This window comes from Sarcophilus harrisii, chromosome 4, assembly GCF_902635505.1.
Source record: "Sarcophilus harrisii chromosome 4, mSarHar1.11, whole genome shotgun sequence".
Classification (NCBI taxonomy): Eukaryota; Metazoa; Chordata; class Mammalia; order Dasyuromorphia; family Dasyuridae; genus Sarcophilus; species Sarcophilus harrisii.
The window spans coordinates 116711846-116730435 of NC_045429.1; the positions used below are offsets into that span (position 1 = coordinate 116711846).

The following is an 18590-nucleotide window of genomic DNA, read 5'->3' on the forward strand; positions in this document are numbered from 1 at the left end:
TTTTATTAAAACGGGAGGGGGAAGGGGCTTGAAATGGTGAGACAACTTTAGGATGGACTGGACTGGGCTAGAGGCTAGACTGGAAGAGGCTGTTTTGGGGTTTTGACCTTTGTGGGTCTTAATATATTATAACTATGCCTGGCACATAAGAGGTGCTTAATAAATGCTTATTGACTTGATTACTGGCCCTTTAATGTTTGGCAGAGTTTTTTCTTAAACATGTAAAAGTCTATCGATAATAGTAACATTTATTTATGTAGCACTTACTATGTGTCAGGTACGGTGCTTAATAGATATTCTCGATCCTCACAACAACCCTGGGAGCTGGGTGCTATTTCGTGGGTTTAGAGGAGACTCTTAGTGTCCTCGAGGTGTCTTAAAAGAATTTGCAGGCTCGGATCCATCTCCAAGTCAAAGGGCAAAGTTTATTAAAATTATAATGCCAATTAAAGTGAGCTAAGTTTCAAAAGAATTTAACAAAGAACCAGGAGCAAGAAGCGATATTTATAGGAAAAAGATCTGGTGCTTCATGTCACCAATATGCTAATTTTATGGTCTTAGTATTGCACTCTGGTTTAGAGGTGGAGTGGAGGAGCAGTCTGGTATGCATCTCATTATTGTCTCTGAAACTTTGTTATTACTGACCAATAGATTGTTATCTGAGAGCCAGCATTGCTTGTGGAATACAGCACTCCCAAGGTCAGGGGCCCTTAGGGTTATTGCTACATTTTCCCCAGGAGCTACATCACGACGCTTTTATTATCCCCATTTTACAATGAGGAAACTGGTTAAATGACTTGCCCACCGTCCTACAGCTAGTTAGTGCCTGAGGATGGATTTGAACTCAAAGTCTTCCTAATTCCGGACTCACTCGGTTTCTAAGTGTAATCAAGAACACAGGTCTACATTACAAGTTTGTATGGGTGTGTGTGTGTATAGACACATATTGAAGATTTTATTTATATATATACACATATATTAATTAGCCTTGATTGACTATAATACACACACACACAAATTAGTTTTTTATTGACCTGCATCAGGTTACAATCAGAAAATTGTAACAAAACCACAGACCACTTATTATGTTGTCACCCTTTAGTAAATGAAAGCAGGGGATGTCTTTTCCCTCTTTTTGCCTCCTCAGCCTACGGAGTGCAAAGTCAGAAACGTAACGGATGCTTAACGCTTAGATGGATTAACTACTTTGGCCTGCTTAGCCTCAGTCACTAGGACCCAGTAGGGAGTGCACACTCTAGGCCCGCTCCTGGAACAGAGTGAGCATGCGCCCAGAGGGAGCTGACGCATGCGCCGCGCCGGCGTGAGGGGTGGGCTTCCTTGGGAGCGTCAGGGGCGGGGCAGCACAGCTCCTCTGGACAGCGGGAGCCTTGCGCCTGTCGCGCGCGGACATCCTCGCCATGCTTTGGAGGTTGAGCACGGGAAGCCTGGGCGCGCTGCGCCGCCCTCAGTGGGGACCGGGATGGCGGGGGACAAAGACGACGAGCTTCTTACGGAGGGCCAAGTCGGTCAATGGGGCCCACGACCAACAGACCCCTGCGAAGGCCAGCCCTCACCGCCAGACGGTGCTGCTGCCGAAGACTAGCATGCCCATGAAGCTGGTGGGCCGTCAGCAGACGGACATGGAGCTGGAGATCCAGCAGGTGGGCGGCCCCACCCGGGGGGGCGTGGTCGGGGAGGGGGCGGGGCTTCTGCGGCGGTCTCCGTAGGCGCGGGTCAGTCGCCTAACTTCTCTGAGCTTCCTGCGGGTTTAACTTGACTTTGCCCGTTGCCACTATGATCCCGTGTGGTTCTCGTTGCTGCTCTGGGATGTCGGTGCTATTATTAAGTGAAGCAACTGTGCTGAACGGTTCAAACGCTCTCCATGACCCCATTTGGGTTTTTCTGATACTGCAGTGGTTCACCATTGTCTTCTCCAGCCCATTTTACAGATGAGGAGACTGAGGCAAAGAGGGTAAATTGACTTGCCCAGTTCATAAGTCTGAGATCAGATTTGAAATCGGATCCTTATAATTCTAGAAACTCTCTCTAATCTGACTCCCAACTATTCAAACTGAGGTAAACTGAATATAATTGACTTGCCAGGGACATGCGTGTCAGAGGTCGAATTTGAGCTCATCTCCCGGCCATTCCACTGGGCATCTCTTACCTACTGTACCACCTAGGTACACCACTTAGGTAATATATATATATATGCAATTTTTCCAAATGGTCAGCAGTTAATGATTATCATAGTATTATTTCTTCAATAAAAATCTCCTGTGGGATCCTTTAGAAGCAGAACTGGGATTATTTCAGGGAGTGTTGCCTGAGCTCCTAGGATTGTCTGATAGTGATGTGTAGGAAACTGGATGGTGAGGGGGGAAGTTAGGGATATTTGGAATATGACTTTGCCATCCAGTATGGTTAGACCCCTTTAGAAGTTTGGTGAAACCTAGGGACCCTTTCTGCAAATGGTATTTTTAAATACATAAAGTAATTAGTTACATCAAAACAACTGTATAATATTTTATAAGATTGTTATGAAAGCTAGTGTTTACAAAGTTCTTCAAGATTTGCAATAGTCACTAACTCATTTTATCCTCACAATAAATCTCTGAGGGGTAGATTATGTTATACCCATTGGGGAAGCTGAAACACAGTTTGTAACATAGATTGTTTGCTACCTTTGGGAAGAAACTTAAGGCAAAAAGATCAGTGAGAAAGGTATTACGATAGTCCAGCCAAGAGGGCTGGGTAAATAGAGAGAAGCAATTGGATAGCAAAGATATATGGGACTTGGCAGGTGAATATATGGAGTGGGGGAACTAAGCTTTAATGAAGTTTTTGTTGAGGCTGTGGATGTGGACTGTAATGCCTTCCACAGAAATAGGAATGTTTGATAAAAAAAGAGGGTTTGGGGGAAAAGTTGATTTAAGGTACCTACAGAATATCCTACAGAGATGTTCCAGAACAATTATTTGAGACTGATCTTTATTAGGTGAACATACAAGAGTTTGAAGCAAGAAAGGAGGGTCCAGAATAATCTTGGGACATACCACCAGTTTAAGACTGTGAGTCATTAAAACCCAGAGTTTTAAAGTACAATAGGTGCAGCAGAGAGGTTAAGCATGGTGAGGACTCCAAAAAATCCTTCAGATTTGACAAATTTAGAGATCATTAATATCTTTGGAGAAAACAACATGTTAAGCATATGAAATTGCAGGGTTGTGAATATTGAATGGGAGGAAAGAAAATGGAGTCAGTAAGTGTACTTAGCTTTTTCTAGTACTTTAAGTTTAAGGGAAAGGATACAACAAAATTCCATTAATTTGGACACTCCCTTTCCATATTGACATTAAATAATTTGGAGAACATCCAGTAAGGCAGCCAAGACTGTCATAGGTTTGGACCTAAGAAGGCCCTAACAAGTCATCTAGTCCAGTTCCCTGATTTCAGAAGAAAGTTGATAACCTATAAAGGTGAAGTAAAGCTTCCTAAAGCTTTACAGACAGTGAAAGGAAACACCAGGATTTCTTTTTCATGAATTATTTTGTTATTACTATAATTAAGAATGGATTTCAGTTATCCATTTTATTTTTTTTCTGTTACAAGAAATGTGTTTGTTACACTATTTTATGGAATATATAGTAATTATCTTTTAAATGGAGCTATTTTTGAGCAGTTGGTCAGACATAAGATTTCATTTGATTGTTAAAATTATTTTTCATTTAAGCGTTAAAAAAATTAGTGTCCCTTCCACTACACTTTTTCCCCTCCCTGAAAAGGAATGTTCTCAATATCTAGTTGTTGTATAGAGAAACAAATTGCCACATTACCCATGTCTAAAAAGTGTTTGCTTGGACTTACTTCCAGAAAGGGATTAGCCTGTTTCATTTTCATTCTTTTGGACTTGTATGAGTCTTCTCACTTTTCTTTTGAAATTTTCAATTTTGTTATTACTAATAGAATAGTGATTTTTTTTTTAAACATTCATGTACCATAGGTTTGTTTAGCCATTCTCCAATAGAACTATCCCTTAGTTTCCAAATTTTTGGCTGCTATTAAAGAGCTGTAAATATTTTTTGTATAAATTATACATACATGCATAATCAAATAGAATTTTTTTAATACAACCTTTTCCTTTATCTTTGAGTTCTTTGGAGTATAGCTTAAATAAGTAGAAGACTAATAAACACTCATAAGCTTGATTATGATAATTTAACTAAATGACCATGCTATCAAAGTTAATTTACAGATGTGTTACTATATTAAGCAGATCACCAAAACTACATAGCTCTACAAAATGATAACAGAGTTAATTTTAAGAACCAAAAGTTCTAGAATATCAAAATAATGAATAAAAAAAGAACTTAAGGAGGGATAGCAATTTTATACCTCAAATTAGGCAGAATCCTTAAAACTATTTGATTCTAATTAAAACATAGAAAAGTAGCTTAATTGAACATTCTCATAAAGAAGAATCAGAAATTACTGAACCCAAAAACCTAAGTGATAAACACTCAAACATAAATTATCTAGCAAAGAATTCCCTGTTCGTAAATATTTCTAGGAAAACTGTAAAGAAGTTTGGCAGAAATTAAGCTTAGACTACCGACTTAAATTATATTCTAGAATAAATTTTAAATTAGACATGACATGAATATTAAAGATCATACCATTAAAAAATGAAAAAAGAAGCAGATCTTACACTTTTCATATCTATGGGTAGGAAATAAATTCTTAACCAGTTAAGGAATAAAGATAATTGTAAAAGATAAAAGAATTTTGATTGAACAAGTTTGAAAATCAGCAAAATGACAAAACATGAAAACCATGAATGTTGTATGGGTAGGAAATAAATTCTTAACCAGTTAAGGAATAAAGATAATTGTAAAAGATAAAAGAATTTTGATTGAACAGGTTTGAAAATCAGCTCAGCAAAATGACAAAACATGAAAACCATGAATGTTGTAGGGCTAGGGCATATAGGAAGATTTCATGCTTAATGCATTGCTAATGGACCTGCAAATTTGTCAGTAATTCAGTAATTGAGTTTGGAATTATGTAAATAACAATACATACTTATCAGTGTTAGACGTATACCCTAAGAAAAATCATTGACAAAAAAGAAAAGTTTAAACAAAAACATAAGAGTAGCACTTTTTGTTGTAGCAAAATAACTGGAAACAAAGTAGATTCCCAACAGTTGGGGAATGATTAAACAAATCATAGGACATAAATATATTGGAATTTTCCCATGTTATATGAAAGCGATTATGATGAATATAGAGAAACATAGATATATATAAACTGATTGAAAATGAAGTATGATAATATAAATAATGACTACAAAAATTTCAATATAACCACTGTTATATATTTTTAAGCTGGCACCAAATTGTTTATTATTTTATTAAGAATTTATTTAAAGTAAAGTGAGTTGTTCATATATTAAGTGTATACAATGTATTTTCTTCTGTCTTTACAGAAATGTGGATTTTCAAAACTTTATTCATGGCAAGAAAAAAGAAATGTAAGGGAAAATTTTTGTCTTCATGATGGACCACCATATGCTAATGGGGAAGCCCATGTTGGTCATGCCTTAAATAAGGTATTTATAATTTTCAATTTATTTATCAATCTTATGTACTGCAAAAATTTTTCATGTTCTTTCCCCTGAAAAATATTTTTCAACTCAACAAAGATATGTTATAGTTATGTATCCTAAAGTCGTACTTTGATGCCTCATTATATTGTGGGGAAATCCTGGTGCTTTCAGAACCTGTTCTAGGAAAGCACAAGCTTAGGTAGGTTGTACCAGTTTGGAAAAGTTTTGAATATGGGCTCTTTAGAAGCAAAAACATTTGGTGGAAATTTTAAAACATAAGTAAATCTAAATTTTAAGATGTCAAAGTTAAAAGGATCTCCTTTGACAGAAGAAATGGAGACCTAAAGATACAATGTGTCTTCTCCCTTTTCAAATAGCTATATATGGAAAAAGTCCATGACTAGAATATAGATCCTTTAGTTTCAGACCTGGTGATGTCTTCCATTATACTATGGTAGTATATTTCAATATCATTCACTTCCTCTCACTCTTCTCTTCTATTATTTATAATGTGTTTGGTATAGGTACTTTTTTGCCTGCAGGGAGTAACGTGCTTTTTTTCACAGTTGCTGGCAATATCAATGTTAATTGTCTGAAATAAAAAGAAATTATAGACTGAGCATTTTGTGATTTAATTTACAAAGCTAGCATTTGCATATAGTTCCAGGTTATTTGACTCCTCAAATGTCAGAGACACGAAGTGTTATTTTATAACAGAAAGAGGGATACAAAAAAAAAAAAAAATTACAGAAACTTGTTTTGAACATTCAGTTGGATAGGGCAGGCCATCTGACTAATTAGTTCCTCCCAGGCTTTCTTCACTCTACCACAGAAATCCTTGTTTTAGAAGTATAGTCAGAAATGCTACTTTAAAGGGATCCCACAAATTTTTCAAAAAGAGGAAGAGGGAATCCAGGAGAAAAGGAAACTGACTGGAAAAGAGGCATATGTAGTTGGTGGTTGATAAGACAGCAATCAATCTGATCCTACCAGTTGCCAGAAGGGGAAACTTACTTTAACTTAACTTTTGGTTAACCCCATTTACTATAGCTTCCAGAAATGGGGGACTTAGCCTTTAAAAAAAAGCCTTATAAGTCTATGATTATTTTATTTCTCTAAATCAGAGCTTCATTAGCTTTTTCTACTCATGACTCTTTTTTACCAAAGAAATTTTTACATGACCCTGGGCACATAGGAAATAAAATAAGTATAGAAATCAAACATTTACTTATTCATGGTCCCTACATTCAATTATGAAACCCCACATAGGGTTGCGAACCTCAGTTTAAGAAATTGGGCTCTAAATTATCTGTTTTTATATGATAAAGAATATTGGTTGATCTATTCACTAAATCTATAAGTAACCTAGACTCAATAGACTGTGTTAGTTGGGCTTAGTTTTTTCTAAAGAAGAGAGCTTAATCCTATAATCAGATTAAAAATAAATCAAAATAATCAATACTAACTGATTTCCTTTTCAGCAACAATCACAAAGGGATGCTGCACTTGATTGTGCCAGGGGCTCATGACACCATGATTCTCAGTGTTTCACTTCTAAGAATATAAGGTGAGCTGTGTTTTTAAAAGACACAACTGTTAACAATTTCACCTTATATTCATTATGGTCAGTCTCCTACATAACTATGTTCTTGTTAGAATTTTTTGTTAAAATTTCATAATGAGGATAATAGGGGATAGATGTAAGTACTGCACCTATTTTCCATTTAAAAGTATCTGAAGGGCAGTTGGAAATTCCCAACCACAAGTCAGCAGAGAAGGTAGAGAAAAATAGGTAGAGTTGAAATCAGCGTTAGACATACCTGGGGGACTAATGAGATCACCTAGTGATATGTATACAGGGAAAAGAGAAAAAGACCCAGGAAAGAACCTTGGAGAACACCTAGGGTTATAGTAGGGAACACTGTGGATGAGGATCCAGCAAAAAAAAAAAAATACCAAGAAAGAGTGGTGAGCAAGATAGGAGGAAAACCAGGAAAGAGAATGTCCTGCTAGAGAGAAGAGTAAGAGTATCAAGTGGGAGAGAATAATCAACAGTGACTGCAAAGAAGTCAAAGAGAATAAGTGTTGAGAGAAGGCCTTTGGATTTGCAGTGCAGAAATAATTGGTGACTTTGGAGAAAGCAGTTTATGTGGAATGATGATGTCCGAGCTAGATCTAAGAAGAGAAGTGGAAAGTACAAGTTGTAGATGATTTCCTCAAGGAATTGCAACATGAAAAGAAGATATAGGATGATGTATAACAAGGATGAACATTAAAAAATGAGAATTTTTTTGTATGCAAGAGGAAAGCAGCCAGTAGACAGGTAGAGATTAAAGATTAATGAGAAGGTAGAAGTGAAATGAATGAATTTCTGACTCTTAGGACTTTGCCACCTTGACTCCCAACTATATTCCTACACTGGAGACACCTCCATCTCTGTTGTTTCTTCCCATTAGAGATTTCCTATCTGAATGATTCACTTCATTTGAGGAAATATCTCTGATAACCATACTTATTTCTAACTAAGCTTAGTTCCTAACCCTTCAGAGTTTCTCATGGTACCTTTCTCCATTCCTCCCTACCCTGGCTTCAGCTCCTTTGTTGTATTGTCATTTGTCTCTCTCCCTCCCCGCCCCGCAATAGAATGTAAACTCTTGAGGGCAAGGACTGACTTTCCTTTTGCTTGTATTTGTATTCCCAGCACTTACCACAATACCTAACTTACAGTATTTTGTAATAAATGCTCTTAATTAGTAATCCTTTTTCTAATAATAATAGAGCGAGCAGAGCTGCTTACAAGGATGGGATAGAATTGGTTCATTTGTGTATATCACTTCTATTGATGAGATAGGAAGGAATTGATAGTAAGAAAAGGTATCTGGAAGAAATTATTATTACTTTATACCAATCAAACTATCAAAGGAAGTCATTTTAGATTTTGATGCAAGAATTATAAAATTGATTTGGAGAAACAAAACAATCTAGAATATCAAGAGGAAATTAAAAAGGAATAGCACTTTTCATACCTCAGATTATTCTATAAAGCAGCACTCATTAAAAAGCATTTAGTAAGTCTGATCTAACCAATTGGAAAAATATTAAATGCTCTTGGATAGGGCGAGCAAATATAATAAAGATGACAATATTACCTAAACTAATCTATTTATTTAGCGCTATACCAATCAGACTCCCAAAAAACTATTTTAATGACCTAGAAAAAATAACAACAAAGTTCATATGGAAAAACAAAAGGTCAAGAATTTCAAGGGAATTAATGAAAAAAAAATCAAATGATGGTGGCTTAGCTGTACCAGATCTAAAATTATATTATAGAGCAGCAGTTACCAAAACTATTTGGTATTGGCTAAGGAATAGATTAGTTGATCAGTGGAATAGATTAGGTTCAAGGGATAAAACAGTCAACAAATATAGCAACCTAGTCTTTGACAAACCCAAAGATCCCAGCTTTTGGGATAAGAACTTACTGTTTGATAAAAATTGCTGGGAAAATTGGAAACTAATATGGCAGAAACTAGGCATTGATCCATACTTAACGCCGTACACCAAGATAAGGTCAAAATGGGTTCATGACCTAGGCATAAAGAATGAAATTATTAATAAATTAGAGGAACATAGGATAGTTTACCTCTCAGACCTGTGGAAGGGGAAGGTCTTTATGACCAAAGCAGAACTAGAGATCATTACTGATCACAAAATAGAAAATTTCGATTATACCAAACTGAAAAGTTTTTGTACAAACAAAACTAATGCAGACAAGATTAGAAGGGAAGCAATAAACTGGGAAAATATTTTTACAGTCAAAGGTTCTGATAAAGGCCTCATTTCCAAAATATATAGAGAATTAACTCTAATTTATAAAAAATCAAGCCATTCTCCAATTGAAAAATGGTCAAAGGATATGAACAGACAATTCTCAGATGAAGAAATTGAAACTATTTCTAGTCATATGAAAAGATGCTCCAAGTCATTATTAATCAGAGAAATGCAAATTAAGACAACTCTAAGATACCACTACACACCTGTCAGATTGGCTAAGATGACAGGAAAAAATAATGATGATTGTTGGAGGGGATGTGGGAAAACTGGGACATTGATTCATTGTTGGTGGAGTTGTGAACGAATCCAACCATTTTGGAGAGTAGTTTGGAACTATGCTCAAAAAGTTATCAAACTGTGCATACCCTTTGATCCAGCAGTGTTACTACTGGGATTATATCCCAAAGAGATTATAAAGAAGGGAAAGGGACCTGTATGTGCACGAATGTTTGTGGCAGCCCTTTTTGTAGTGGCTAGAAACTGGAAACTGAATGGATGTCCATCAGTTGGAGAATGGCTGAATAAATTGTGGTATATGAATATTATGGAATATTACTGTTCTGTAAGAAATGACCAACAGGATGATTTCAGAAAGGCCTGGAGAGACTTACACGAACTGATGCTGAGTGAAATGAGCAGGACCAGGAGATCATTATATACTTCAACAACAATACTATATGATGACCAGTTCTGATGGACCAGGCCATCCTCAGCAACGAGATCAACCAAATCATTTCTAATGGAGCAGTAATGAACTGAACTAGCTATGCCCAGAAAAAGAACTCTGGGAGATGACTAAAAACCATTACATTGAATTCCCAATCCCTATATTTATGCACACCTGCATTTTTGATTTCCTTCACAAGCTAATTGTACAATATTTCAGAGTCTGATTCTTTTTGTACAGCAAAATAACGTTTTGGTCATGTATACTTATTGTGTATCTAATTTATATTTTAATATATTTAACATCTACTGGTCATCCTGCCATCTGGGGGGGGGTGGGGGGGGTAAGAGGTGAAAAATTGGAACAAGAGGTTTGGCAATTGTTAATGCTGTAAAGTTACCCATGTATATATCCTGTAAATTAAAGGCTATTAAATTAAAAAAAAAAAAAAAAAAAGCATTTAGTATTGGTTAAAAAATAGAAAAGTAAATCAGTGAAACAATATAGATAAGGGTAAATCAGAAACAGTGGAACTTGTAACCCAATATTCAACAAACTAGAAAGCATACATTAGTTAGGAAAAGAAATCTCTATTTGATTAAAAAAAAAAAAAAACTGCTTCCTGGAAAACACTTGGACAGAAATTAGGTTTAGACCAATCCTTACACCATGTTCTGGGTTGTATGTTCAGGGAAGACTAGTACCTTCAGTGTGATGGCTGCCAAGCCCAGGACTGCTTTCTGTCTTTGGTGTCCAACTGCCACCCAGCTCACCCAGCTTCAAGGAGCTATAGCATGCAGAGGCCATACTCCAGGATAACTGCAGTTATCCAAGCAGATAGGCTAAACCAGTTTGAGGGCAAACAATAGACCTCAAACCCATTGGTGAGTTACAAGAGTCAATCTCAAGCAGATGAAGATTTCTCTGGTGGAATAGATAGATGTGAGCAACTTGTTCCAAAGAGCCATAAAAGGAGTGGAAGCTGGTATCGGAACTCTTAGAGTTTGGTTAGACATTGAAGGCTCCAAGGTCATCCTCTGCATCTTAAGCCTTTGACAATTGTCTTGATTTTTGTCTGTGGAACAGACTGTGGAAGAGAGAGTGAGGCTAATGATATCAATCATGGTAATTTTACCATTTACTGTTTAATCATTTTAATAGATCTGTGCCAGTAGGCAAGTGATGACATAGCTGATATATGTACACAAGGACCTATAGTCACAGCCTTGCTCAAGGTGGCCAAGGCCATAGGGGTGACCTACTCACTGGACTGAAGCATCGATGGTAAAAGCAGGGATTCAATAGATTGTACTCTTTTAAGGACTTGCACTGATCTTGGTAGGAGGAAGGGACTAAAAAAGGGGGTCTAAAAATTTGTCTATTTCACCTAACCCAACCCTCATCTGCTTACCAAAGCAGGCAGGTATCCTAACCTGTTGGTCAAAACACAAAAAAATTGTACAAAAATTTTTGTGAAGATAAATCCACTCATTATTGATACATGGAATGAGTATTTGCTCATGGATAATAAGAAATCCACTAGACCTGAAAGAGAAATTAACAGGTATTGCATCCTAATAGCAACCCTGAGTGAAAAAATGCCAGCAAATTAAAGTGAGCTTACCAGAATCAGAACTGGAGACTTCATAAGCTATGGATAGGAGATTTTTTTGTTATTATTGATATGATTAGTTTTTACATTATAGGTTTTTCCTACTTCATGAAAGGTCTCTTATGACAAAGTGAAACAAATAAACCTAATAAAACATTGACCTCATCTGAGCTCATGCATTTCACATATGTGGACCCTCCCCTCTTCTCTTTTGAAAAAAATTAACAAATTTTTATTTTTTGGCAAGGCAATTGTGATTGAATAATTTGCCCAGGGTCACACAGCTGGTGTGTATTTTGTCTGAGACTAAATCTGTACCCCTCTATTTTTTCTCCTAACTCTACCCATTGGCAGGGGGGAAAACCCAAATTTAAAAAAAATGAATATGAATGGTGGCAGCTAGGTGGCACATTGTATAAAGCACCAGTCCTGGAATCAGGAAGACCTGAATTCAAATGTGACTTCAGATACTTTCTAACTGGATGATATAGGGTAAATTACTTAACCCCAACTATTCTCCCATCCCCCCAAATAAACATACACATCTAAAGAAAAATTTCCATATATAATTATATAAAACTATGTATGTATCTTTCTGCACTGTAAATCTGTCACCTTCTGTAATGTTGTTGTTTGTTTTTTGGTGAGACTTTTGGGGTTGGGACTTGCCTAGGGTCATCTGCTAATAAGTGCCCAGTGCCTGAGGGCAAATTTGAACTCAAGTCCTCTGGACCTGTACTCTATCTGCTATATCATCTAACTGCCCCCTAATTCTTTGTAATGAATAGCATGTTTCATCATTGGTCCTCTAGAATCATGATGTCAAACTTAAAATAGAAATAGGGGCTTTCAAACCACATAAAGAATAAGAATCTATGGACTTCATATTGACTTAGAAAAACACATATTTATATATTTCTTTTTTATTTGTATATCAACATATAAAAATCATATAGAAATTACATTTTAATCTGATTCTGGCACACTATGGAGTATAGGGAATAGCATGCTACCAACCACTGGAATGTTTGGCACCTCTGTTCTCGATTCATGAATAGTCATTGTATCAATTATAGTTCTTACAACTTTTAGAATTGTTTTTGTGATGTTTTTAGAGTATAAATTAGTCTCTTAATCTATTCATTTCATTTTTCACCATTTTATAAAGATCCTTAAAAGTGTTTATTTTTACAATATTACAACAATAAATTGTTCTGATTGTGTTTACTCTTGGCATCATTTCGAGTCTTTCCATGTCTTTTTTTGAAATCATCTATTTCCTTATTTCTTATACTTACTTAATCATCTTCATATACCATAACTTATTTGACTGTGCTTCTATTAATGGATGTTCCCTAAGTATCCACATTTTCACTATCATCAAAAGAACTGCTATAAATACTTTTTTATATAAAGATCTTTTTCTATTTTCTTTGATTTCTTTTGAATATAGGCCTAGCAATGTATCAAAATATCAGCACACAGTGGTGCTGATGGGCATTGTAGATAAGAATTTTTCATAACTGGTTATCAATAAAATCATGAATTCTCTCCATTTTTCTATATCATAACAACATTTCTTTATTACATCATAGAACAAAACTGGTCTTGAGGTCTTGAAGGATGGATTAGTTGAGCACAAGCTGTGGTATAGACAATGTTGCATATGATTCAAGTTCTGGCTGTAGGTTTACATCTGCATTATAGAAGGTGTTGCTATGTGGATAAGATCATAGATATTTGAAGTATTGATATACAAACTTATTTTCCTGTTTCTTTGATTAAATTGTAAAATGTATACACATTTTTATATCTATAATTATAAATTTAAATATATTACATAAAGATTTAAACAGTAGGTATATTTACATATATGTGGAGCTCATATTTTTTTCCTTTTTTTTTTTTTAAATAGATCTTGAAAGATATAACTAATCGATTTCAGATGATGAGAGGTGCAAAGGTGCATTTTGTGCCAGGTTGGGATTGTCATGGATTGCCCATTGAATTAAAAGCACTTTCAGAACTTGGAGAAAAAGCTCAGAATCTTTCACCAATGGAAATTAGAAAGACAGGTAAATTATCTGTCTTATGCTTTTAAATAATGACAAAGATTCTTGATCAAACTTATCAATTTCTTTCCAATTAAAAAAATTACTCTATTTTTATAGATGTTTTCTATTTTCATATCACCTTAATATGTTAATTTACTTCTTTCTATTCTCCCATCTAGCCAACTCTGCCATGTAATAGAGCTTAAAAAAAGATGGAAAAGTTCAGCAAAACAAATCCTGCATCATATTGATCATGTCTTTAGGTACAATCACTTCTATAAATGTCACATACATTTCTAATAAATTACTGCATTCTCTGCAGAATTATACAATAAAAATCATAGGGCTAGTAGGAAAAAAATGAATAAATTTTGTTAGTAATACATTTAAGAATATAGGAATTTAAAAAGCAGCACCAGATTTAGATTTATGAAATGATTAAGAAATATATAAGTACTGAATTTAATTGTAGCTGTACCAAAGCTTTAGGCTTTGGGCTAGTACTTAACCTTATGTCTCAGTTCCTCTGGTACAGTTGACAGCTTTGAGAGATCTGCCTCAGGCACAACTCTACAATGGAATGACCTTTGTGAGGAGAATGGAGAAAGCAGTTGCAGATCAGTCTTCCTTTGCCTATAACTTTTTACTACTAAGAAGATACTTTTAAAAAAATATGCTATTTTACTTTGGACAAATCCTAAAGTTTGCTTGTGAAAATAGTTATAGGAAGATTTGCAACTTGTGAATTTGAAGTGGTACACTTTTCTGCATTCTCACTGAAGTTCAGCAAAAGCAAATTAATAATTCCAGTTCCCTCATATATCAGTTATGTTGGAATAAATGTAAACTTTCAAAACAAAGGTTATGACAAACTGACTATATATGCAATAATCTAAAAGTGCATTTTCTAAATTTTTCTGGGCCTCAGTTTTAAACTATAGTTTCCCCTCTCTCCCTTCCCTCCTCGGCGCCCCTCCCCCTCCCCCCAATCTATAGTACAGTGAAATCTGTCAGGCAAAATTTTGTTTTTCCCTACCCAAAAAACTGATTTTTGTAAAATGTGTTGTTTTCCCGAAAGTATGGCCTTACTGAATTAGAGCTGTTGGATCTAATGAGAAACTTTTAACTGTTGGATATTGAAAGAAGGAATTAAAAAACCTGTATATAACTGTGTTATTTATATTTAGCCCTTTCTTCTAGTTGCATGAACTTCTTATTTCAGTCATTAGTTGTATTTCTGATTTAAACGAAAAGCAAGTTTAAAATTTAAAATTAAACTCTTTCACATTCTTCTTCCTTCTGAAAAAATAGATGAAATCTCTTGCTTATATGGGGAGTAAGCAAAAATAAAAAACAACCTCTTATAAAATTATATTGTTAGTGATTATTGTGATTTTTTTTCCCCCTTTCTTGCAAAGAATAATCCTTTTCAAAGATAAGGATTTAAATCATTTATCATAATTCTTTCATTATGTATATTGAAATGCCATTTTGTAAAAACTTACAAGAAGCCATAAGAAGGAAGGGAAACACCCTGTAGAAATTATTTATCTTCCTTTTTACCCTGCTTTTCTGTGCTAAATGTTTTGTGGCCTGTGATTTCAGTGTCACAATTCTGTTTTACAAATCAGATCTGTATTAACATGTAACTGTGCTGACAGTATGTAATCTTTGACATTTTGGAGAACATATACTTAACATAGTTTTTTAAAACTTGATTGAATTTTTTTAAAGAATGTGTTATCTTTTTCAGCCAGAGCATTTGCAGAAGCAGCTATTGAAAAACAGAAATCTGCATTTATTCGTTGGGGTATAATGGCAGACTGGGATAATTGCTACTATACATTTGATAAAAAGTATGAGGCCCAACAACTTAAAATGTTCTATCAAATGTATACTAAGGTATTTTTATGAATACTTTTAAAACATTTTAAAATGTGTATTACAAAAATACTGTTTTAATATAATTTTATCTTTCACAGGATTTGATATATAGAGCTTATAAACCTGTATTTTGGTCTCCTTCAGCAAGGTAAGTTTAACCAGTGGGCTATTAAAGGGGAATTTTGAGTGAATTCAAAGCATTCATTTGTTAATATGGGTACTACAGATATGTTTTGCATTGACTTCACATGTATAATCAATATTATATTGTTTGCCTTCACCATGGATAGGGGTGGGAAGGGCAGAAGGAAGAGAATTTGAAACTCAACATTTTTTAATGTGTTAAAAATGTTTAATGTAATTGAGTAATAGTTAAACAATAAATGAAACTATACATATTTTTTAAAAGCATTCATTTGTTAATCTTGCAAAAAAATTTAGGACTGCATTGGCTGAAGCTGAACTTGAATATAATCCTAAGCATGTCAGTCACTCTATATATGCCAAGTTCCCGCTCTTGAAACCTCCTCCCTTGCTGGCCTCTGTCTTAGGTAAGATATAATGGGGTTCTTCTGTTACAGATGGCATCGGATTATTTGCTGTTCCCTTACTACAACCTGTGATTTTTTTTTCTTGTCTTTACCTTCTTTAATTCATGTTTTTTCCATATGCCTAGAATATCTCTACATTCTCTCCTCTCCTCTCCTTCCCCCCTTCCCTCTCCCCCCAGTCCTTTCCCTCAGTCCCCTGCCACTTGTGCAGTAGAAATCTTACCCATCTTTCATGACTTTTTTCTGTCATCTGGAACTGAAATCTTAAACATTTTATATGTAATTCATCTGGTCGTACTTTCTAGATTTATTTGTACAAATATATATATATATATACATATATTTTTTATTATAAGCTCTTTTGGGACAGGAATTATCCTATTTCCTAATTGTCTTCTCTTTCCTTCAACACTTCAAGTACCTAGCAATGTATCCTTTATATAGTAGGAATATAGAATGCCATTTATTGGGCCACTCATAACACATTTCTGTCTCTACTACAGAAGGTTCATCGCCTGTCAGTGCAATAATCTGGACAACACAGCCTTGGACTATTCCAGCCAATCAGGCTGTCTGTTATATGCCAGAATCTAAGTATGTGTGGGGACGCTTTGTTTTATCCATAGTTGATGGTAACACATTTAATATCAAAAATCTTAAAAGCTAGTGGATACTACTATCCCGGGGACAAGACAACCTTCATTAAGTTTATTTAGTTTTTTATAAAGTTGTAAGGTTTCTTCTTAGCTATATCTTTTGAAAAATGTTATTGGGAGGGGATAGAGAAAGGACTGGACCTGTGATTTTATTAGTTATAGGAGTTCACTTCCACAGAAACTTTGAATCTTGAAGGATTAGCCTAGAGCATGAGGTACTTTATGTAGATTACAATGGAATTGGTAAATATTTAATAAAATAAAAATGCAAGAAAACATAGATAACCTTACATTTTAAAACTAAGTCAATAAGTGGCCCACAGGGATTCTTATGTACTGAATAGTAACCCCTGCTTCTGGGAATTTAACACCTCTGGCCTGGAAAACTGAGAGGTTATGTGACTTCCTGGGATCACGTAGCCACTGTGTCAAATCCAGGCTTGGGCCCTAATTATCCTGGCTCTGAGGCTAGGATTCTCTCCTGTGACAAGCTACGCAGCAGTGCAACTTTATGTTAGGGAAAGATTAGAAAGTAATATCTTGTCTAGACTCTTTCTAAGAATTGCTCTTTCAGTTGGTTCTAGTATGATAAGCATAGATATATCAATGACTTCTTGTTTTATCACCAGTAATAAGCTTCTAATATTTCACTTTAGCTATTCCATTGTCAAATGTACGAATTCAGGAGAGTTTTATATACTGGCTGCTGAAAAAGTATCATCTGTGGCTACCGTTTTGGGAACAGAATTTGAAGTTATTTCAACATTTTTAGGTAAAGATTAATAAATAATTGGAACATCATATTTATCAGTTATATAAAGCATTGATTTGAATGTAGTGCTTTGCTTTCTACTTTTTCAAAAATGGTAGACATTATCTTTCTCTTCTAGGAGTTTGGCTTTTAAGGATGGGGGGGTGAAATTTAAAAGAACAAGCATTAGATGTGTGTAAAATATAGAAATATAAAATAAGCAAAAGTTATGCCTATTTTGCATAACTGATGGAGTTTCTTAAAATATCTACATAATAATACATAACCTACATATGTGTACACACTGCTGAATACACATTCATACACACACACATATATACTCCTAAAATTTGTTTAATACATTTAAGGAGAAATTACATTTTTGAGAGTCAAAATTTTGATGGTGAAGAAAATGTATGAATTCTAGAAAGTATACCAAAAACAGCTTCCAACCAGTGTCCAAAAAGACAGCTAAAAATCATTAAGAATTATGAAGATGAGTGAAAAGAAAAGAATACCATCAATTTTTGGACATTGTTATATTAACTTGCCAAAGAACTGGATAATTAAAAGTATGCTTTGTTCTTTTTTTTTTTTTTCCATTCTCCCTACCATACCCCGATTTTTATAAAGTAATGTTTTTTATAACATTTTATTTTTCCAAATGCATGCAGAGAGTTTTCAACATTCACTTTTGCAAAACCTTGTGTTCTGAATTTTTCTCCCTCTTCCCCCCCACTCTAAGACAGCAAGTAATCTGACATAAGTTAAACTTATAAAGTTTAAAGTAATGTTTAAAACATGACAGAATAGGCATATAGAATTTATTAACCCAGGAAGTGTGGTGCAAGTAATAGATATAAATAACTTTTAAAAATATTTAGATAAATTCAGGCACTAAAATCAGGAAAGCTCATGTTGGATTATAGACCTAATCTTTTGAGTTAATTTTCTATAGTACAGGTACCCT

The 18590-nt window shown here is 34.8% G+C and overlaps 1 protein-coding gene across 1 annotated transcript in view; it reads left to right on the forward strand.

Moving 5' to 3' along the window:
- The first annotated feature begins 1337 nt into the window (after nt 1-1337).
- Nucleotides 1338-18590, forward strand: part of IARS2 (isoleucyl-tRNA synthetase 2, mitochondrial) — a 52403-nt gene continuing 35150 nt past the window's right edge. Inside the window, exons 1-8 of the mRNA XM_003767719.4 lie at nt 1338-1661; nt 5489-5611; nt 13640-13799; nt 15532-15680; nt 15761-15810; nt 16104-16213; nt 16717-16807; nt 17526-17641. Of these exons, the coding sequence (XP_003767767.1) occupies nt 1419-1661; nt 5489-5611; nt 13640-13799; nt 15532-15680; nt 15761-15810; nt 16104-16213; nt 16717-16807; nt 17526-17641 (1042 nt within the window). The 5' untranslated portion in view covers nt 1338-1418. The remainder of the gene's footprint in view (nt 1662-5488; nt 5612-13639; nt 13800-15531; nt 15681-15760; nt 15811-16103; nt 16214-16716; nt 16808-17525; nt 17642-18590) is intronic.